Genomic DNA, 23,243 nt, shown 5'->3' on the forward strand with positions numbered 1-23,243 from the left:
GGGAGCCTGGAGAGCTACAATTCATAGCGTCACAGAGTTGGACAGGGCTGAAGCGACTTAGCACACATGCACATACAACCTTTATGTGAACATAAGCAGATTACACTTTTACAGAAAACTTTTAGTTGAATGAAACCAAATGCTAACCTATGCTCAGTGACGGGTAATTTCCAAATATTTTCACTAAAAGATTTCATATTCATAAAGAAAAGTTGGTATCTTCCATATTTGTGGTTATAAATCAAAACATTCCAATATAAACTTGTGCTTATCTAAAGATAAATTACCTTCATTTTCTGTATTGGCCAAAACTAAGAAAAAACAATAGAATGAGGAGAAAACTTCCATCTTATTAAAAACTTTAATATAAACTGTTTTATATAAAGTGTGCACTGATTAGAAATACAAAATCATAAACTTATTGAGGATTATTGTTTTAATCACATGCCCTAAAACATACCAAGTGACTCTACGCAGTATCGAGCTTTTAGCTTTTTGGTACTTGGCCATTAGGCCAACCAGAAAAGCATCTACTATCCAAACAGAAATTTATTTGGGAACCGTGAAATTTTTGTTTTATAGTTAATTCTGCTAAGATCAGCCAGAAATAAGTTTTAATCTAACTTAAGAAAAAAAAAAAAGGTGGGGAGGCCTATTACCAAATAATTGAGTCTCTTTGCAGTAGGAACTATGTGCAAACAAATATTCAGCCAGGCCCTGAAAATCTGTAGTACCATATATGTATAATAATTTTTCATCATTTTAATAAAGGATATACTAGATATTACGATATTAAATCTAAGTTTTGTTCAAACTGTATTAAAACAGATTGTAAAGGGAATTTAAGACCTAATTATAACACTGTAATTAATGATTTTATTTTTTTATCAGGCTTCCCCAGTGGCTCAGCAGTAAAGAAAATGCCTCCTGCAACACAGGAGATACGGCAGGAGCCACAGATTTGATCCCTGGGTCAGGAAGATCCCCAGAAGAAATCCACTCCAGTATTCTTGCCTGGAAAACCCCCTGGACACAGGAGCCTGGTGGTCTATAGAACATAAAAATTAACAGAAAATTTCTCAGCTTCACTTAAAATCTTTATAAGCATGTACTGGTTTTATAAAAAAAATCATTTATTGATTAAAATGACTCAAAAAACTGAAACAGAACTAAAACATCTCCTTTTTCTTACTTTCATCTTAAAAAGCAAAAATACACTAAACAAAATTATTGTCCTTTTTAAAGAATCAATGAAAAATATTAAGTATTTAAACAAGAAAAACAAAAATTTAATTGGGTTTACTGCAAGGAGATCCAACCAGTCCATTCTAAAGGAGATCAGTCCTGGGTGTTCATTGGAAGGACTGATGCTAGAGCTGAAACTCCAATACTTTGGCCACCTCATGCGACGAGTTGACTCACTGGAAAAGACTCTGATGCTGGGAGTGATTGGGGGCGGGAGGAGACGGGGATGACAGAGAATGAGATGGCTGGATGGCATCACCGCCTCGATGGACATGAGTTTGGGTGAACTCCGGGAATTGGTGATGGACAGGGAGGCCTGGCGTGCTGTGATTCATGGGGTCACAAAGAGTCGGACACGACTGAGCGACTGAAAGGAACGGAATCAACACTTTCATTCTAAAAAAGTGAGGTATTTATAAAAAGTGAGGTATTTCATACACTCATACCACAGTACCTTAACAAATGTTAAAAATATTCAATTAAATATCTGGAAATAAAAGATAAGGTTTAAATATTTAAAAGGACTTGTATTCTCATCAAAGATTAAATAACAAAAGCATAAAGATTTTTTTCAACTCCTCTAGTAACTTGTTATTTTTGTTCCACTTAGATCTTCAGAGTAGGAAAAAACTTTTAATACAAATATTTTTAAACAAAATAATGACTGTAAAGATGGAGAAAGTCCACAAATTTGGATTTTACATTGACTCAGAAATTTTCAAAACTTTGACATTAGCATGATATATAAAAGGCCCCACTAAAATACAAAACTGACTTTTCTCTTGGAAAACATAAAACAATATTGAAGAAATTAGAGTATTTTAAGACCGCTTTCTCTGATTTTTTACAGGAAACACATCTGTGATGTTTAAATTTTCTGGCTGTTAAAAATTCTTTTCAAAACACAATTAAGTAAAAATTTCAAGACCGACCCCCACAAAAATTTTAATAACAGTAACTACTGCCTTGATAACCTACACAAATCATCTCATCTTATGGTCTTCCTCTACTTTCTTATTCATTTCTCAGACATTATTTTTCCTTCCCTTTTTCTCAGAGCAATTTCTACAAATCACTGGTACCTGTCAGCTACACCCTGTTCAATTCGAATCTTCCTTGAGTTCTATCTCACCTCTAGAGCCAACTCTGAATTCAATAAGCCAGATGAAAAGCAACGGATCCCAAACACTGATTAAAAACCAAATACATTCTAGTATACACCAGTATGTTACATATCCCAACACAGGTTAACAGTAAAAACAACTAAACATTCAATACTTATTTGAGGGACTTAAATTAAAAAGTTTTAATATCAGAACCTGGCCCAAGGCTTTCAACTTCATTCTACTCAAATATTTAAAACAGGTAAAAATAAACTGAGTCAATGTATTGGACCACATTAACCAAGGCATAAAGTCTATTTAAGTGCAAAATGGTTTCCCAAGAGTGGTTTTTAACTCTCTGTTGGTAACCAATTTTCTATCAGATGTCTACCATTACACAACTGTAACAGCTTTCATAAAGTCACCAGTAGGAAATCACATTTCTTTCAGAAATCTACCTCCAACACTCACATCCTCCCTGTCAAGAACTAAATATAACCTCTTCCTCTGTCCCTTAAGTATTCCATTTCTTTCCTGAAGTAGAGCTTCTGTAAATATTGCAACATTAAGGAATAAATTTTAATGAATACAAATCAGAGAAAATGAAGGAACATTAGCTTCCATTAAAGCTTTCCTTAAAAAAAGTGTTTCCAAGTTATATTTTTAAATTCCCCCATGATTCTCTTTAAAAGAATGAACACAAAATTTCTCTGCTAATGACTTTATTCATGAATCTATAATGGAACTCAAAATAGCAAAGAACATGAAAAACTTCAGGTTAATATTTATCAACCAAATACATCAAAGAATATTTATTTTTTATATAACTAACAAAAATCTCTAAGATGCACATGTGAAAATACAAATATCTTCACCTTGTGGAATTTCAAAGTAACAAAGATCTGCTTAACATAGTTGGCCGTAATAGCCTGATTATACTGACAGATACATATAATGCAAAAGAAATCAAACATAACTGAAAAATAAACATCACAATCACATGGTTAATCTTTTGGTAAAGTGCTACTTTCATACGGAAAAAAGGATTTGTGAAGATTAAAAAAATGTTCATGTTATACCATCATTCTCAAAGTGCCAAAATTTCTCAGTATTCACTACGTTCATCACATTTGTATGTCCCCAATATGAGACCATAAACATTATTTTGCAATTAAAAAAAATCTTTTTGTTCACACATTATTTCCTGGAAGCTAAAAATCACCACTCCATTGCTAAATGAAACTTTTCACTCATATAAGACTGTTTTAGACACAATAATTCTTCATTGTTTTAAATATGATCTTTGGTTTAAAGCTGTCCTGATAGCCTTTCTAGCTGGATTTTAGTTAGTAAAATATTTATAAAACAGCACAGTAGCTTCATTTGAACGACACAAGTAAATTGGATCAGTGGCCTAAACGCAATGAATGGCACATATCAAGATGTCTAGAATGATGAGTTCCCCAAATTAGTAACTGACATGGTCAATATTAAAGGAAATTAATGTTGCTGAGGAGTGGCTCATCTCTTTTTATCAAAGACCTCTTATCAATTCATAACAGTATTAGCCACTGAGAGAAAATTAGTTGGAAAAAAAATTTAACCTGAAGGCACACAGGTGCAGATAAATAAAACCAACTAAACTGCATATGCAATGGCAAGTCACTCCAGTACTCTTGCCTAGAAAATCATGGGGTCGCTACTAGTCAGACAAGATTGAGTGACTTCACTTTCACTTTTCACTTTCACACATTGGAGAAGGAAATGGCAACCCACTCCAATGTTCTTGCCTGGAGAATCCCAGGGATGGCGGAGCCTGGTGGGCTATGGGGTCACACAGAGTCGGAAACGACTGAAGCGACTCAGCAGCAGCAGCAGCAAACTGCATATGCACACATGGTTATGTCCAAGCATATACACTTCTCTGTGTGAGACTGAATACCATCATTACTATCTTCTACCATATAGGACGCTCTATGCCTGTGTGTGTATATACCCTAGAGGTCAGACTAACTGATGGGTTTTCCAGAAAAAAGTGAGACTTTAAATGATGCAAAACTTATTCTTCAAAATAGAAGGTTTTAAATTAACAGCAAAGGAATGCAGTAACAATGGAAACTGTAAGAAGCCATCAAGTTAAATCTCAGAAAGGACGAGATCAACTTCATAACTGAAGGCTGCCGATGATTTCTTCTCTCTCTCCTTGAATAATCAAATGCAAATACCTTTTAGCAATGGCAGCATTCAAATCCCACAAAAAATCAAGTAGTGTACCCTTAAGGAGCACTTCCATTGGCACAAACTGTAAAACCTGCTGGGGTGCCTCAGTGTTAACCAAATCTCTCAACAATTCATTCACATTTTGCAGATACTGGAAAACTGGGTTCGGAAGATCCTGATAACCAACACAAAGCAGGACTGCACAAGTCTTCAGGGGCTCAGAGGATACGGGACAAGAAAATGTGATGAATCTAAAACAGCTGTGGAGGACAAAGATCAAACCAGCCATAAACCTTGTAAAACAAGAAAGTATAGGCAAAATCATAACATCTCCTGTATGAAGCTGCTGCAATGAATGTAGTATGCAGTCCAAAAATAATTGCTGGTAAGTGGGGTCTCCATCATGAAGCAATGAACAGCTAAAAGTCATGAGTGCAGCTGATTCCAAGAGTTGAACTTCCAATGGTATGTGCATTTTGATATTATGGAGAGCTGGGAAACCCACTAGCAGGCACTTTATCTGGGCGCTGGGTTCTTCATCCTGATGATCCTGAAGGCACTTGGTAAGGTTAAACAACTCAGAAAATATCAATTCTTCAGAAAAAACGTGACAAGAACAACAACGCTGCTGTTTTGGCCTAAACTTAAGATCAAAATTCAAGGCTCCTCCTAATGACTTTTCAACTGCTTCATTAAGAGCCTTTAAAATCTCACCATCACAGAAAGGAGAACACTTTACCTTTGGCAGTTTCTTTCCCTGTAAAACCTGCCATAAGTGACACTCAAGATTGAAAGCTGTCCCTTCCAAAAGAGAACTTTGCCCAGGATGATATGTAGCATGTTCTTCAGCCCAACTGTTAAAGTACCCTTTGGCCACCTTATCTTTCCAGGAAAGGTTTTCCAGCATTTTCCTTTCATTGTAGGTTTTAAAATATCTGTTTCTCTGCCCAAACCATTTTGTATTTGTACTACAGCCAATATTAGATTTTTTCACTAGCCAGTTATTTCTGGAAAGAGGCTTCAATTGAAACTTTTGCATGAAATACTGAACAGCATAGTCCCTTAAACTATTCAGCTTTGCTTGTTCCCCTTCTCCCATGCACTCAAACAGACGAATGTTCTCAGAAATAGTCTCTAGTTGGTACTTATGAAAGAACATGCAACATTCTTCATGTTTTCTAAGAAAAGATTCTGGAATCATGTGATGGGGAAAGAGAGCTTTCTTGGTCATTTCAGACCCAAAATTCAACACCATCTTAGATAAAAGGGGATAGATTGCCTCTCTCCCCTTATAGTAGAGACATACCACATAGACTTCTGAGTTTCCTGCCTTGCTAGTAGCTGGTTTGAAAACATGAACTTGATCAAAAGAACAGTTTAGTAGGTACATAAGATTTATGGAACAATGTTCAAACAAAGTAAACATCTTCAGAACAAAAGAACCACCATTTCCAAGAGTCATCAGAGCAGTGACAGCTTCACAGTAATGCAAACAAGAGACTAAGGCTTCTTGTTCACCTGGGTTTCCTTGGCAATCAAAACTTCCATCTGCAGTGATCAAGTGAATGGTACCCATACTGTTTATGAAATTCTGAAGTCCAGTCAGATACTTCAAGGTCATGATATCACCAGTGTTATCTGGACCAAAGTACCAGCAATGCAAGGTATTTGCAATAAGTCGGTCATCCATAATCATAGTAAGATTGTCATTTGCCTCATGATAAGGATTCAGAGTATTGGCTACCCAATTCCAATCACAGGGGAATCGATGGGATTTTAAGTAGTGATTGAGACTAGCTATAAAAGCTCCAGGAGCTTCACAAAGGTGTAGGGAATTCAGTTTTCCATTCTGAAAAGCTTCCTGTGGAATAAGTGGAAAGCTGCACAAAATTTCATGAAATTTACACCATGCTTGAGTACAAAGTTCAGCATTTACAGATTTTCTCACATGAGAAATTATTTTCCCAGCTTTGTTAGTGAAAGCCGTGTGCTCATGCCACTCATCCAATTTCTTATCACTCAGTAGGTTTTTCACTTCGTTTAGGGAGTTCTTCAAATCAAGGAGTGCACTGAATTCCGTGTGGTCACAGGTGAAAATCTCACTGGGATCTGGTAACTGCCACTCATTATTAAGTGGTTTGCCGTAAGAAAAGTTCTTGGCAAAGAGTTCAAAAATGTCAGCAAGAACATCTGGGCTGAATGTCTCAGGACTTGAACCCAGTGGTTGCTTTCTGCACTTACTCATTTTCAAATCAAATTAAAATCTAGAAAAAGAAAACACACAATTAAGTGAACCAAATTTTATTAGTGAGTGAAATCTAATCCACAGCAAACTGGATCACAAACATGACAAATCACATAAAATAGGTAGATAATATGAGTACAATTCATTACATATTGAAGCAATTTGTAATAAAGAAAGAATAAAAGCACTGATGTCCAATAAACCTAGGCTCAAATTCCAGTACTCTTATTTACAGCTTAGTAAAGTGGCCATGGGCAAATAACTTTACATCAGTTCTTCTTTAAAAACGTGAGGTATTATTTTTTAAGATGAGGCTGAAACATGTTCGCATACACAAAAGAACATTCATCAGTGAATGGCAGCTCCTATTACCAAAGTAACCCACCTAGTTCCTCCCCAAAGTTCTGCACCCATGGCTGAGACCACCACTCACAGGGACCCAAACACACACTCAGAGGAAGATTTATCCTTTTGTTCAAACTATTAACAAGTGACTTTTAGCTCTGTTTTTTAGCTCCCTCCAAATATCACTTCCTTCCAGGAGAGATTCCAGCAACTGAACCCAGCACTGGTCCTGCTATGACCTCTCTGCCCCCACCCACTTAAACTCACCTATGAGGACTGCCAAATATGTCCTCTGTCCAGGTTTGACTCCTGCTAAGTCATGCACTTTGGTGGTACCAAATCACCTTTACAGGCCACCCACCAGCAAACACCCATCACCGTACTACTTGTCAACTGTGGTGAACTTGACATGTTAGCCTCTCGCTCAATACTGAAACTGACCTATTGTTCACCCTGGCATGTCTCTAAACTTCAGATTCCTGCCTCATATGGTCAGTCAGACAGCTCCATGTTTATATTATAAACTATTATCTTTTTATTGCACAAAAACTTAATATACTTTGATAGAATAATTTTAAACTGAAGAAATATCCTTAATGAATATACAAATTACAAATAGTCACTCTACATTCTGTGCTCTAATACTGTCTAAGAAACCAAAAACATCTGTCCACTGGAAACGGAAAGGGATGCAAGAGAAGGAAGCAAGGTTTAACGGCATAGTGTTGGAAAAGTTCTAAATTCCAGCAGAGACAGCAATGAGTATTACATGGTACTTGTTGGCACAGTATTAATCAACACATTCTTCAGTTCATGACTTCTGTGTTTATTTAGCGTATTCAATACAGTCTACATCAGTAACAAAAGAAGGCTGTATTCTATTAGCATTTACTTTGTACTCAAAATACTTTTTCATCCTTTTATATTTTGTTTAAATTACTTACAAGTCTGTCTGTGCCATTCTGTGCTCAGTCACTCAGTTGTATCTGACTCTTTGCAACCCCATGGACTGTGGGCCCTCCAGGCTCCTCTGTCCATGGGGATTCTCCAGGTAAGAATACTGGAGTGGGTTGCCATGCCCTCCTCCAGGGGATCGTTCAAACCCAGTGATTGAACCCAGGTCCCCTGCACTGCAAGCAGATTCTTTACTGTCTGAGCCACCAGGAAAGCCCACGAGCTTGCAGACTTCCTGAAGTAACAATTATCTTAGTCATTTCTATTTGCCATGGTATATTTACCCCAAAATTGTGGATAACAGTCACAATTACCTATTAATGTATTTTTCTTCCCTTAGATCTTTTTTTTTTTAATGCTAGAATATTTAGATGAATTTCTGAAAGAAGGCAAAAAGGAAACATTTTCACATTCACTAAAATTTTAATTAAAAGTAAATGCACGAGTACTACAAGTTATTCTGTCCTAATTCACACTTTGCTTACTGGAAACTACAACTTTTAGATTTCAACTATATTCTATTTTGGAAAAAGTCTGACTGTAGTCATTAACTTCACATACCAATTAATGGCTGTAAGTAAGCTCTGAAATCTTACCTAAGCTAATAGGTAATTACTTTCACAGAACAACTAAAGTGATTCAAACACTCCACTGTTCTTCCCAACTATACCTGTGGAACATGGACCAAAATTACATACTATATATTTATACATAAACTGTGTATCATGTTGAAAAATATTCAGTTTGATAACACACAACTTATCCAAACACTGTTTTCTACTACCAAATTCCCAGAATCCAACTGCTTCTCACTCACTCCAGCTACCAACCTGCTGATTAGAAACACTTGTCAACTCTCTTCTGAACTACTGCCACAGCCTTCTCACTCCTCTTTGCTTCCACCCTTGCCTCCACCATTCTACTCTGAAACACAACCTCTAGAGTAACTCTGAAAAACTTAAGTTAGATTGTATGGCTGCTCTGCTCAAAACTGTGCTGTCATAGCTCCCCGTCTGACTCAAAGTGAATAACTGCCAAAGTCGTTATAATAGCCTACAAGGCCCTTGAAGATGTCTGTTCTCCAGCCCCACCCCATGTCTAACCTAATTTTCTCCTACTACCCCTTTTTCTCATTGTGTTCCAGCCCCACAGGCTCTCTTGCTGTTCACTTAAAAGCCCAGACACATAGCACGGGGAGTCTTTGGACAGTCAGTCCCTCCACCTGGAATGCTCTTTCCGTCCCTTATCTCCTTTAAGAACTTACAGAAGTGTCATTTTTTCTGTGAAGCCTACGTTGACATTCTAATTTAAAATTACATCTTCCATTAACAATGGTAAAGGTAAGAACTTTGCTGTTTTTTCCTATGACACTCTTCCTTCTAACATATGAAAGTGAAAAAGTGAACGTGAAGTCACTCAGTCGTGTCCAACTCTTTGCGACCCCCATGGACTGTGGAGCCCAGGCTCCACATGTATGGTTTACGAGATACAAGGAAAAATTTTTCAGTATGACCCTCTGGAGAAGGAAATGGCAACCCACTCCAGTACTCTTGCCTGGAAAATCCCATGGACAGAGAAGCCTGGTAGGCTACAGTCCACGGGGTCACAAAGAGTCGGACACGACTGACAGACTTCACATGACCCTCTGGAAAAGGTTCCTCTATCCCTCTTATGAAGCACTCCATAGAGCTTTGTGGCATCATCATTCTGCTTAGAGGGTCAGTTTTACCACTGTTGTTTTGCAGAACTGAGTAGGAAGTCATATACCCCCTGCCCAAAGCCACGAAGGGAATACCCGCAAAATTCACCGGCCTAACACAAAGTCTCATTAATAGTTGTTACTCCTCCAGTTAACACTTGCAAAGGAATTTTAGAAGAGGTGCCAAAAGCTCCACCTCCTCACAGCAACAGCGAAAATAATGCCTAGTGTGTATCCAGCGCCCTACTTTCCGCCAGGGGCACCCCAAACCTCGTTTCCTCTAGGTGGAAATGGGTCTCAAGTTCCATTCGGGCGGCCCAGTCCCTGACCCGGCCCAAGCCTCTGCCACTGGAAAGTCGAAGGAAGACCCGGGTTCGGAAAGTGGACCTGAATTACCTTCGCTCACGCCCACCTCAGCCCCCAGAGTCTAGAGAGGCTGCGCTTCACTCGCTCTCCTCACTCAAGGAGGGCACTCTCCACTTCCACTCCTGGGGATGACTGCCAAGAGCATCGCTACTTCAGGTCTTCCGACCCCTAGCACAGGGGTGGGAGGTGGCGCGCCGGAAGCTCGACAAGGCGGCAGGAGAAGCCCTAAGAACAAGCAAAGCGGAAGCACAACTCGAGTCCGCGCCGCCGCCAGACGCCGGCGGACGGAGGCCCAAAGGCCCTAACACTCGCACTGCGCGTGCGCCTCAAGGCTGAGCTGGCGTCTTACGTCAACGTTACGCACGTCGGCGATTCTCGTAAGAGACCTCTGCTCTCGGTTTCTTTTCTCCGCTGCGTTTCGTTTCTGAAGCTGGGAAGCGCCCGCCTCCCGCCCAACGGCTGCTATGGCAACTGCGCGCTCACCCCAGCGTCCTTTGGCCCCGCCCCCCGAGGGTGGAGGCGTGGAATGGGGCGAAAACAACCTGTCCCGGACACGCTGGGCCCGCCCACCTGGGCCCTGGACGCCGGAGGTTGTCTCGCTCTGGGGTAGAATTTAGCTCTTAGCGCTGGTTGAGTTAAAACTGGTGCTCAGAAGAACGTGAGGTTAAAAAGCCAAACTAGGGAAACTACAAAAACACTGTTATCATAACATACATATATTTATAAGCGAATAAGACAACCTCCCCGGAGAAGGAAATGGCAACCCACTCCAGTACCCTTGCCCAGAAAAATCCCATGGACAGAGGAGCCTGGTAGGCTACAGTCCACGGGGTCGTAAAGAGTCAGACATGACTGAGCGAATTCACTTTCACTTTTCACTTAAACATGACAACCTCAAAGAAAAATGGGAGAAGATTGAACAGGCCATTCGAAAAAGCAAAATAACCAATAGGGATATGCTGCTGCTGCTGCTGCTAAGTCACTTCAGTCGTGTCCGACTCTGTGCGATCCCATAGACGGCAGCTCACCAGGCTCCGCCGTCCCTGAGATTTTCCAGGCAAGAATTTTGGAGAGGGTTGCCATTTCCTTCTCCATGCTGCTGCTGCTGCTAAGTCACTTCAGTCGTGTCCGACTCTGTGCGACCCCATAGACGGAAGCCCACCAGGCTCCCCCGTCCCTGGGATTCTCCAGGCAAGAACACTGGAGTGGGTTGCCATTTCCTTCTCCAATGTGTGAAAGTGAAAAGTGAAAGTGAAGTCGCTCAGTCGTGCCCGACCCCTAGCGACCCCATGGACTGCAGCCCACCAGGCTCCTCCATCCATGGGATTTTCCAGGCAAGAGTACTGGAGTGGCTTGCCATTGCCTTCTTCACAGGAGAAAGCTATTTGGGCTTCCTGATAGCTCAGTTGGTAAAGAATTTGCCCGCAATGCGGGAGACCTGGGTTCGATCCCTGAGTTGGGAAGATTCCCTGGAGAAGGGAAAGGCTACCCACTCCAGTATTCTGGCCTGGAGAATTCCATGGACTGTATAGTCCATGGGGTTGCAAAGAGTCGGACACAACTGAGTGACTTTCACTTCACAAAGCTATTTGACTTAAAAAAAATAATAATAATAAGGTTTATTTTCACTCAGCAAATAGTTTAAAAGATCAGAAATGGCTATTGGTGAGAATATGGAGAAACAAGTTTAAAAATTTGGGGGGAGAGTGAAAATTATTACTACCTTACAGAACACAAGGCCTTCCCTGGTGGCTCAGTGGGTAAAGAATCCGCCTGCAATGTGGGAGACCCGGGATCAATTCCTGGGTTGGGAAGATCCCCTGGAGAAGGGAATGGCTACCCACTCCAGTATTCTGGCCTAGAGAATTCCATAGACTGTATAGTCCATGGGGTAGCAAAGAGTTGGATATGACTGAGCGATTTTCACTTTCACTTTTACAGAAGGCAAACTTTAAAATAACCTTGCACCTTAGCCCAGCAATTCCTACTCCTAGCAATTTAGCTTTAGAAAACAACTTGCACTCACTTTGGGAAAAAAATGTTTATCATAGCATCTTAATAACATCAATAACAATACTGGAGCCTATTATACAAAGTGAAATAAGTCAGAAAGAGAAAAATAAATATTGTATACTAACACATATATATGGGCTTCCCTGGTGGCTCAGGTGATAAAGAATCTGTCTGCAATGCAGGAGACTGGGTTCGATCTCTGGCTTGGGAAGATCCCCTAGAGAAGGGAATGGCAACCCACTCCAGTATTCTTGCCTGGAGAATTCCATGGACAGAGGACCCTGGCGGGCTACAGGCCATGGGTCACAAAGAGTTGGTCACAAATGAGCGACTAACACTACTATGCAGCCATTAATAGGTTATATATGCCAAAAGTGTCATATGAAAATAGAATATAGAACTATATGTGGAGTTTGATCCATTTATGTCATATATATGTGTGTGTGTGTTTGAGCACACACATACTAATTTTACAACTCTTCCAGTATATGCATCAGTGGAGAAAAGTCTTTCCAAAAAAAAATAAATGGTGGGGCTTCCCTGGTGATCCAGTGGTTAATAATTCACCTGCCAATGTAGGAGACGGGTTTGATCCTCAGTCAGGGAAGGTCCACATGTGACAGGGCAACTAAGACTGTGCCACAACTACTGAAGCCCACACACCTCGAGCCTGTGCTCTGCAAAAAGAGAAGCCACTGCAATGAGAAGCCCCTGCTCACCACAAATAGAGCAAGCCCTCACAGTAACAAAGACCCCGTACAGTCAGAAATAAATAAATAAATAAATAAATTATCTTTTAAAAAAGGATGCTAGGACATTTGAATATCTATTTTATATGGAAAAGACTTTATCTGGACTCTTACTTCACATAATAAACAAAAACAGATTTCATTTGGATTGTCAATCTATATTTTAAAGGTCAAACAATAACTCTTGGCAGAAAATATAAAAGAACATCTTCATGATCTTGAAATAGGCAAAAAGTTTATAACAAGACAGAAAAGGCACTAATCATAAAAGATATATATCAGTTCAGTTCATTTCAGTTCAGTCGCTCAGTCGTGTCCGACTCTCCTCGACCCCATGAATCACAGCACACCAGGCCTCCCTGTCCATCACCAACTCCTGGAGTTCACTCAAACTCATGTCCATCGAGTCGGTGATGCCATCCAGCCATGTCAGTCTCTGTCGTCCCCTTTCTCCTCCCACCCCCAATCTTTCCCAGCATCAGAGTCTTTTCCAGTGAGTCAACTCTTCGCATGAGGTAGTCAAAGTATTGGAGTTTCAGCTTTAGCATCAGTCAATCCAGTGAACACCCAGGATTGATCTCCTTTAGAATGAACTGGTTGGATCTCCTTGGGTAAGTATCTAGCCATGATATGGCTGGGTCATGAAGCAGATCAGGATATCTCAACCTCAGCATTATTGTCATTTTGAGAATCACTGAGGAAGATGTAAGTGTAACTCTTTAAGGAACCCCCAAAGAGTTTTCCAAAGAGCTTGCACTATTTTATATCTCTACCCACAGTATGTGAGCATTCTGGTTGCTTCACGTCCTCACCAACTTTCAGTGTTGTGAATCTTTTTTATTTTAACTACTGTTGGGAGTTGGTTGCTTTTTATATCTGATTCTTAGTAAATATTAACTAAAAGCTATGGCTATTGCTCTTTCACAGGACCAAAGACTAGACAAAGGATATGTAATCCCTTAAACACAATCACCAAGTTCCTTAAGGTTTATAAATATCAGAAACATTCCAAACAAAAAAGCTTATAGTGAGTTTGTTTTTACTAAAATAATCACAACATTAACCTTTTTTGAGTACGTAATATGTGCTAACCCCTGAAAATTGCCATTTTTCACTTATTCTTCTCAACAGCTCTATGAGGTCAATTTATAGACCTCCATTTTATAAACAGAGAAATCAAGGACCAGAGTCGTTTAGAAGTTTTCTGAAGGTCATGCAGTCAATTAGTAGTGGAGTCAAGGTTTGGACCTAGGTTGGCTGACTCCAAGGCCAATCTGTTCGACAGAGAATTCCTAGAAATTGCCTCCAGTAATTTAAAAACCACTTTATAGTCCACATTCATGGCCAGAAATGCTTATAGTAGGCCAGTAATTTTTTAAAAAGATGAGTTTTATTCAATTTGTCCTAAAAACAGGAAGCTGGATTGTTGCAAATTTGGAGGGAATAGATGAAATGTTACAAATGAATTAAATTAATATTTAAAACTTTAAAGAATTGAAAGAAAATCACCAGGCCCTGTACTAATTTGCACATTTGTATTAAAATGCACAGTTATGTGAATGCATTTAGTATTAACTTTTTAAAATATATTTTAATGACCATACACAGTGTCTAAGTGAAAGCCAGGTACAGTTGGTTATTCTTTCCAGTTCCTAAGAGTTCTTTACGTCTTCAATTGGCATGATACAACATAAGTTGCATACAAGAATTAAAACAACTGGCTCCCCAGCCTCTGCTCTGATTATAATTCTCTGTCAAAGCAAGCAAAACATAAACTGCTTCTGTGATCATTTATCACCACTCGACTTGCTGAGTCTCTAATTACATCCTCAGATGCTGTGAGGCGACAATGTACAAATCATGGTTCCAAAACCCCAGAGGGAGTTTTCTGGGGTAATAGAAATGCTCTGTATCTTGATAGGGGATTTAGGTTAAGAGGTATATGTATTTGTCAAAAATCATCAAATGGTACAATTCAGATTAGCATTCCACTAAACAAAAATTTTGCTTTAAAAAAAAGAGTCATAAATATTGAGCTCTAGGTTAACCATTTGCATGCTGAAGTGTTTAGAGGACAAGTATATTATATCTGCACCTTACTTTGAAATGTACTACACAGAAGATGAGTTGGTGGATGAATAGAAGGATAGATCAATGATAAAGTGAGTATAGCAAAATGTTCACAACTGTAAAATCTAGGTAGTGGACACATAATTCTTTCAGCTTTTCTCTATTAAAATTTTTCATAATAAAATACTGAGGGAAATAGAAATTCATATCACAAAAGACAAAAATGGCATCTCTTTCCATTAAAAAACAGAGGAACCTCCCTGGTGGTCCAGGATTTCCTGGTGGCTCAGACAGTAAAGAATCTGCCTGCAATGCAGGAGACCTGGGTTCAATCCCTGGGTTGGGAAGTTCCCCTGGAAGAGAGCATGGCAACCTACTCCAATACTCTTGCTTGGAGAATCCCCATGGACAGAGGAGACTGGCGGGCTATAGTCCATGAGGTCGCACAGAGTCAGACATGGCTGTGCGAATAAGCACAGCACAGCACCCTGGTGGTCCAGCAGCTAAGATCCATGCTCCCAATGCAGGGGGCCCAGGTCTGATCCCTGGTCAGAGAATTAGATCCCACATGCCATTAACTAAGAGTTCAAATGCCACAACTAAATATTTCTCATGTTGCAACTAGACATCCCTCGTGCCACAGTGAAGATCAAAGATTATGCATGCCACACTGAGACCCAGTGCAGCCAAATAAAGAAATATTTTTAAAATAAATATTTTTACATTAAAATAAATATGCATATATTAAAATAAATATTTTTTCAAACCAGGCTTCAACAATATGTGAACTGTGAACTATCAGATGTTCAAGTTGGTTTTAGAAAAGGCAGAGGACCCAGAGATCAAATTGCCAACATCTGCTGGATCATCCAAAAAGCAGGAGAGTTCCAGAAAAACATTTGTTTCTGCTTTATTGACTATGCCAAAGCCTTTGACTATGTAGATCACAATAAACTGTGGAAAATTCTGAAAGAGATGGGAATACCAGACCTGCCTCTTGAGAAATCTGTATGCAGGTCAAGAAGCAACAGTCAGAAGTGGACATGGAACAACAGACTGGTTCCAAATAGGAAAAGGAGTACATCAAGGCTGTATATTGTCACCATGCTTATTTAACTTATATGCAGAGTACATCATGAGAAACGCTGGGCTGGATGAAGCACAAGCTGGAATCAAGATTGCCGGGAGAAATATCAATAACTTCAGATATGCAGATGACACCACTCTTATGGCAGAAAGTGAAGAAGAACTAAAAAGCCTCTCAATGAAGGTGAAAGAGGAGAATGAAAAACTTGGCTTAAAGCTCAACATTCATAAAACGAAGATCATGGCATCTGGTCCCATCACTTCATGGGAAATAGATGGGGAAACAGTGGAAACAGTGTCAGACTTTATTTTGGGGGGCTCCAAAATCACTGCAGATGGTGACTGCACCCATGAAATTAAAAGACACTTCCTCCTTGGAAGGAAGGTTATGACCAAACTAGACAGCATATTAAAAAGCAGAGACATAACTTTGCCAATAAAGGTCCATCTAGTCAAAGCTATGGTTTTTCCATTAGTCACGTATGGATGTGAGAATTGGACTATAAAGAAAGCTGGATGCTGAAGAGTTGATGCTTTTGAACTGTGGTGTTGGCGAAGACTCTTGAGAGTCCCTTGGACTGCAAGGAGATCCAACCAGTCCATCCTAAAGGAAATCAGTCCTGAATATTCATTGGAAGGATTGATGTTGAAGCTGAAACTCCAATACTTTGGCCACCTGATGTGAAGAGCTGACTCATTTAAAAAGGCCCAAATGCTGGGAAAGATTGAAGGCGGAATGAGAAGGGGATGACAGAGGATGAGATGGTTGGATGGCATCACTGAATCAATGGACATGAGTTTGAGTAAACTATGGGAGTTGGTGATGGACAGGGAGGCCTGGCATGCTGCAGTCTCTGGGGTCGCAAAGAGTCGGACACGACTGAGCGACTGAACTGAACTGAAAGAAGAAAGAAATGGTAGGGAAAAGAGACTTTAATTTTTTCCTTAAAAGGCTACTATTATTTGGATAGAGGAAGTTCCAGCCTAGCTCAGGAAAATAACACAGGTGGAAAAACAGGCAAGAGGAAGGATAATTGCTCAAAAGGGATAGACACTTAATAAGATTAAAATGCTATATAGGTAGTGTATTAGTCACTTTAGGCTGCTCTAACAAATACCCTACACTAGGTATCTTAAACAACAGAACTTTGTTTCTCACTGTACTGGAGGCTGGAGTCTGAAATCAAGGCGTGGGAAGGTTGGTTCCTGGTGAGGGCTCTCTTCCTGGCATGCAGAAGGCTGCCTTCTCACTGTGTCCTCACAAGAGAGAGAGAGATTGAGTCAGCTTTCTGGTCTCTTCGTACAAGGGCACTAATCCCATTATGGGGCTCCCCACCCATGAACTCATCTAAACCTAGTGTTAGGTGCTCAGTCCTGTCCCTAAACCTAACTACCTCCCAAAGGCCCCATCTCCAAATACCATTACATTGAGGGGAAGGGCTTAAAAATATGAATTTTGTGGGGATACAATTCAATTCACAGCAGGCAGTGAAGAACCAGAGTATAGAGAGCCATGGACACCAAGCTTAGGTGCCAGAATTTGCAGCAACTAGAAATGGTCAAGAAGAAAAGAAATAACTGTTTGGTACTTAGACAGTAAGGGATGATAGAGGAATAGCCAAGCAGAAATATCCTGGCAGAAGTTTGAAATCAGTGGGTGACTGAAGTTCAGGTGAGAAAATTAATCTGAGGTTAACTCTCTCAAGCTTGTGAATTAAGTAAGTACTTTGTTATTATTTATTATTAATAATCATTGTGATACTTAGAAGTGAAATCAATACAAAAAGTTATTAAAGCACTAACCCTGGGGAATCTTACTGTTAATAGCTCACCTAACACTGTCGCTACTTGGGCTCAATATGGCTTATCTTTTTGAATGGTTAAGCCTTTATCAGCTCTACCATCTGAGTGTCTAGGTTAAAATCTTCACAAACTAGCTTTGTTACTTGGGGCAAGGAAGATCTCCAAGGGTCACACTGAGGATTAACAAATGAATATAAAGCACTTAGTATCTGATAAATGTTAGCTGATCCTGGGGGGGTTGGGGGGGAAGTCTATTCTTTTCTGGAAGATAGGGTGCAGACCTTCCTTTTTGAATTTTTCTTCTTTGACTATTTCTTTTTATATTCAAAACCCATAACAGAGCAGGAGAGGAAAAGAGGGAGGGAGATGAAGGAAGAGAAAACAAAAACTGAGAAGACAATTGAGACCAAATTATTTCATATCTGTCACTGAGAAGCAGTCAAATGTATTCACTGCCTTCAACAATTTGGGCAGGTTTCAAAGAATGGAAAGAAGACCAGCTTTGTAAAATGAATGAACACACAAATCAGCATGGCTGCTGCTCAAAAACACAGAGGAGAATGATAAAGGCAAGTGGCAGAAGTTTTATACTGCCTTACCATTTGTGTAATGTTTAAAAACACATGAAAAAATTCTGCTTCATGTTTTATTGATACAAATGTAGGAAAAATATAAAACCACAGCGGAAGAAGATGCACATTGTAACTTTCAGAGAGTGGTAAGCTCTGGGAAGACAGAAGGGATGAGAAAGGCACAAAAGGGACCTCAACTGTATCCACAATGTTTTTACTCTTATTATTAAGTTGTGAAGTGTGGCAAAATGCTGCTGCTGCTGCTGCTGCTAAGTCACTTCAGTCGTGTCCGACTCTGTGTGACCCCATAGACAGAAGCCCACCAGGCTCCCCCGTCCCTGGAATTCTCCCGACAAGAACACTGGAGTGGGTTGCCATTTCCTTCTCCAATGTGTGAAAGTGAAAAGTGAAAGTGAAGTCATTCAGTCGTGTCCGACCCCTAGCGACCCCACGGATTGCAGCCTACCAGGCTCCTCCATCCATGGGATTCTCTAGGCAAGAGTACCGGAGTAGTACATACACGGGTGTTATATTATTCTCTCTACTTCTTTGAATGTTTGAAATATTTCCCAAAACTTTTAAGCATAAAAAAAGAGGACAATCTGCCTCATTCTTAAATCCATTCAAACTCCCACACACTGCAGAAATCCATTTGCTCAAATAAATCATATGTATGAATGATTTTCAGGAATGAGTATGCATCTCAGATTCAGTTTGAAAAGAGTATAATAAATCTATTAAAAATAGGTTATGTTTTGTGTTATGTTTACATTATTAAAATAGATTTCAATTCTGATAGCTGAGTTGAATTACACATATTACCATATTATTGAGCTCTTGTTGCATTTTACTAACAGTTGATAGTAATACCACATTACAATTTTGGGGTGCTTTGTAATTAACAAATCAATTGTGAATACTTCAAGATCACCTTGGGTTTCATCACGGGGGCAAATGCTGATTGATGGTGCCTGCTCTGAATACTGTGCTGAGTCAGTTGTGAAATCGCATCTGGGCCCTGCCGGACTGGCGGTGATCAGCTAGGCAGGGCAGGGTGTCAAGGGCAGGGTGGTAGAATTGGGGGGCACTGTGTGTCCCACTGGTACTCCTGACACTTTCCTGATTCTCCTTCTGCCTCTCTCACGCTCCTTCTCTGTTTCTCTTCACCTCCAGAAAAGTACTCACGCTCCTTCATTGCCCTTGATCTCCCCTCAGCCTGCAAGGATCCCTGGCTGATTTCATCTTCATCCACAGCAACCCTCCATGCTGATGAGTCCCTTCTCTTCTGTTTTCCTATGAAGCCTTCCCAGATCCATCTGGACCAGGTGAGATGCCCCCCTTCATCCCCATGGCACGCACAGAGCATTTATCTCTAAGTATTCCAACTATTTGCTTACCCATCTATCTCTGCTATTGGGCTTTGAAAGAACAAGGCTGGGTCTTATTGATCTCTCTCTCCCAGCTTCTGGCACATAGTGAACAATCGATAAATGTTTGTTAAATGAAAGAACGATTTAATGAATGGTGTCCTTATTTTTCAGAAAAGGAAACAGACTCAGGAGTTGGGGTTTTCTCAAGGTTATCCTTCCTCCAAAACATCCCCATCTTTCCTCTAGAACAGAGGTTGACAAACATTTTCTGTAAAAAGGCCAGATAGTAAATATTTTCAGCTTTGTGGGCCATAAGGCCCCTGTCACAACCATTTAACTCTGATGTTACAGCTGGAAAGCAATCATAGACATAGCTGTACTGAAATAATTTGTTACACAAGCAGGCAGTGGGCCAGATCCGGCCCATGGGCCATAGGTTGGGGACCATGCTGTAGAAGATGGCAAATAAACACTCCTACATGTCTAGTTCCTTCACTAAACATCCTTTCTGTCTCATCCCGAAACCCAGCATCCTGATTCCATTTCCACAGTCCCTGCTGGAGTCACATGAACAATCCCTTCACACCTCCAAGTCCAGGAGCTGAGGAAGGCTCATGAGAGAACCACCTGCAAAGCTGAGACCAGGAAGGAGGCGAGGAGTTTGACAAAGACTCTCAGGAGACCTAGAGGAATCCAAGACCAACTGATCCACAACCTTCTTGATCACTCATTTGGAACCCCATTTTCAGTTCAGTTCAGTCACTCAGTCATGTCCAACTCTTTGCGACCCCATGGACTGCAGCACACTGGGCTTCCTTGTCCATCACCAACTCCCAGAGCTTGCTCAAACTGATGTTCATCGAGTCAGTGATGCCATCCAACCATCTCATCCTCTGTCGTCCCCTTCTCCTCCTGCCTTCAATCTTGCCCAGCATCTAACTCAATGAAACTATGAGCCATGCAGTGTAGGGCCACCCAAGATGGACAGGTCATTGTGGTGAGTTCTGACAAAACATGGTCATCTGTAGAAGGGAATGGCAAACCACTTCAGTATTCTTTCCTTGAGAACCCTATGAACAGTATGAAAAGGCAAAAAGATATGATACTGAAAGATGAACTCCCCAGGTCGGTAGGTGCCCAATATGCTACTGGAGAAGAGTGGAGAAATAACTCCAGAAAGAATGAAGAGATGGAGCCAAAGCGAAAACAATGCCCAGTTGTGGATGTGACTGGTGATGGAAGTAAAGACCGATGTTAAGTCCCCTTAACATTTTGAAAAGAGGAGAGGTACATTTCTTGGGTTCAGTAGACAAAGAAGAATGTGGAACAAACTCCCTTCTATTTCCCTGATTCCCTTTCTGTGTTTCCAAATGACTAGTCTTTTTCTTTTCCAGAGACTGTGGCCTTCTCCCATTCTTCTCATATTTCCTACCCTGTCATCACAGGAGATGACCTCACCTCCTCCCTCACAAAGGAAACAGAAACCATCAGGAGATAACTCCTTCAGAATTCTGCCACTCATCCCAAACTTGTCTGTACCCACTGTCTGGTCTTCCTGTCATAATTCAATAGAAGTCTAAGAATAACCCCTCCTTCTGTTCTCTGTGTCCCAGGTCTTTCCACCTTATCAGGGAACCTGATTCAATCAATCATTTCTCTCTCCTGTATCTGTCTCGCTGAAATTCATGCCATAGGCACAGGGGAGCCTCTCCCCCCACCCTCTCTCCTGCTTCCATCAACATTTACATATGCATGTCTCTACCATCTTGAAAATAAGCCTCTCATACTCATGTCTTGCTTCAATCATCGTCCTATCTCTCCGCTCGTGGCCAAAGTTCTTGAAAGAGTTGTATGCTCATGGCTTTCACGTCATCACCTCCCAGTAATTCTTCAGCTCATGAAAAATGTGTTTCTCCTCTTTCATATCCCTTAAACTCTCTCACTGAAGATCTGAAATAACCTCCTTTATTGCTACATCCAACCTGGGCTTCTCTGCCCTTATCTTTACTGAATTCCTGGCACTATTCAGCCCTGTGGTCTTCCTTCTTTGAACATTCTCTTCCTGTGACTTTGGTGACAACACAACCTCCTGTTTTTCCTCCTATGCTCCTTCTTCCTTCAACTTCTTTGTGGGCTCCAGTACCTCCGGCTATGCATTATATGTTGGTGTCCCCAGAGTTCTCCACTAGGCCTTCCACTCTTCTCAGTCTACATGCCCCGCTAAGATGGCTCATTGATCTCCAGGCAGTCCTTAAATAAGCTGATGACTGTTTGAGTTACTTCTCAACCCAGAGCTCACTGTTGAGGTTAGAGCCAGCTGGCCAACTGCTTGACAGAATTAGAATTGTCCGTCTTCTCTTTCATTTACCACATCCAGTCCCATCTTAAAAAGCATTATCCTTGGAGCATAGGGGATTTTTTTTTTTTTTACAGCGGTGAAACTATTGTGTAGGATACTATAGTGACACAAGACATGATGCATGTCCAAACCCATGGAATTGGATGACACAAAGAATCAACCCTAATATAAATTAGAGACTTTAGTTAATACTATTGTACCAATATTGGCTCAGCTGTAGCAAATATATTAATGCAAGATGTTAATAAGAGAGGAAACCCTGAGTAGTGGGGAGAGAGAACTCTGTACTATTGCTCAATTTTCAGTAAACCTAAACTGCCTTAAAAAAATAAAATCTGTTCATTAAGAAAAGCATTATCTTGACCCACCATCCCAACCAGTTACCTTCTCTTTTCTTTGCCTCAAATACAACAGCAGTTCTTGAAAACTCTCTCTTAAAATTCCCTCTAATCAAGCTTTCAACTGTACAGCGCTACTGAAACAGCTCTTGTTAAGGTCACTTGTGACTCCTGCATTGCCAGAGGCCGGGGACAATTTTCAAGTCTCATCTTATTCTGATCTCTCAGCTACACTTGACACAATTAATCACCTCCTTTTCCTTAATACCCACCCTTCCCATGGCTTTCCTGACATCACCATCTTCTGACTTGCCTCCTTCCTCACTGACTTTCATTCTCAGTCCTCTTTGTTCATTTCTCCTTTCTCTCAATTCTTAACATTGAGATTAACCACAGCTCACTCCTTGACCTTCTCTACACTAATTCCCTGAGCTCATCCAATCTCAAGCCACAAATATCACCTCTACCTCTGATGCCTAGATCTATATCTATAACCTAGATCCCTCTCCCAACCTCTAGTCTCTTTATACAAAACTACTCACTCAGTACCTCCACTTGAATGCATCCTAGGCATCTCAGATTTCATTGAGATCCAACTCCGGTCCCAAACACCTCTGCTTCCCACAGCCTTCCCCATGTCAATAGATGGGAATGCACTCTTGCCGTTGAACAGGCCCAAACCTTGGTGTCATCATATAAAAGCTGA

The 23,243-nt window shown here is 40.6% G+C and overlaps 2 protein-coding genes across 4 annotated transcripts in view; both read right to left on the bottom strand.

Annotated features, from left to right (window-relative positions):
• HYDIN (HYDIN axonemal central pair apparatus protein) overlaps positions 1-10,333 on the bottom strand; it is a 415,120-nt gene extending 404,787 nt beyond the window's left edge. Inside the window, exon 1 of the mRNA XM_088830541.1 lies at positions 10,208-10,333. The gene's annotated coding sequence lies outside the window, so the exon portion shown is untranslated. The remainder of the gene's footprint in view (positions 1-10,207) is intronic.
• On the bottom strand, positions 1,172-23,243 carry CMTR2 (cap methyltransferase 2). 3 transcript variants are annotated; one of them, XM_088830544.1, is made up of 2 exons: positions 23,087-23,243; positions 1,172-6,832 (listed from the first exon to the last, which is right to left on the bottom strand). In XM_088830544.1, exon 2 carries the CDS (start codon positions 6,811-6,813, stop codon positions 4,513-4,515), a length of 2,301 nt encoding a protein of 766 aa, XP_088686670.1. In that variant the 5' UTR covers positions 6,814-6,832; positions 23,087-23,243; the 3' UTR covers positions 1,172-4,512. The 3 variants fall into 3 exon arrangements, with proteins under 3 accessions (XP_088686670.1, XP_055268348.2, XP_088686669.1); XM_055412373.2 differs by lacking the exon at positions 23,087-23,243 and adding an exon at positions 10,224-10,361; XM_088830543.1 differs by lacking the exon at positions 23,087-23,243 and adding an exon at positions 10,208-10,344.

The sequence above is a fragment of the Moschus berezovskii genome, chromosome 22 (assembly GCF_049115385.1).
Source record: "Moschus berezovskii isolate FMDL1 chromosome 22, NW_MosBer_1.0, whole genome shotgun sequence".
NCBI lineage: Eukaryota > Metazoa > Chordata > Mammalia > Artiodactyla > Moschidae > Moschus > Moschus berezovskii.

What these genes read in the sequence shown, in the direction of transcription:
- CMTR2 (XM_088830544.1), bottom strand. Translation starts at nt 6,813, where the DNA reads ATGAGTAAGTGCAGAAAGCAACCACTGGGTTCAAGTCCTGAGACATTC.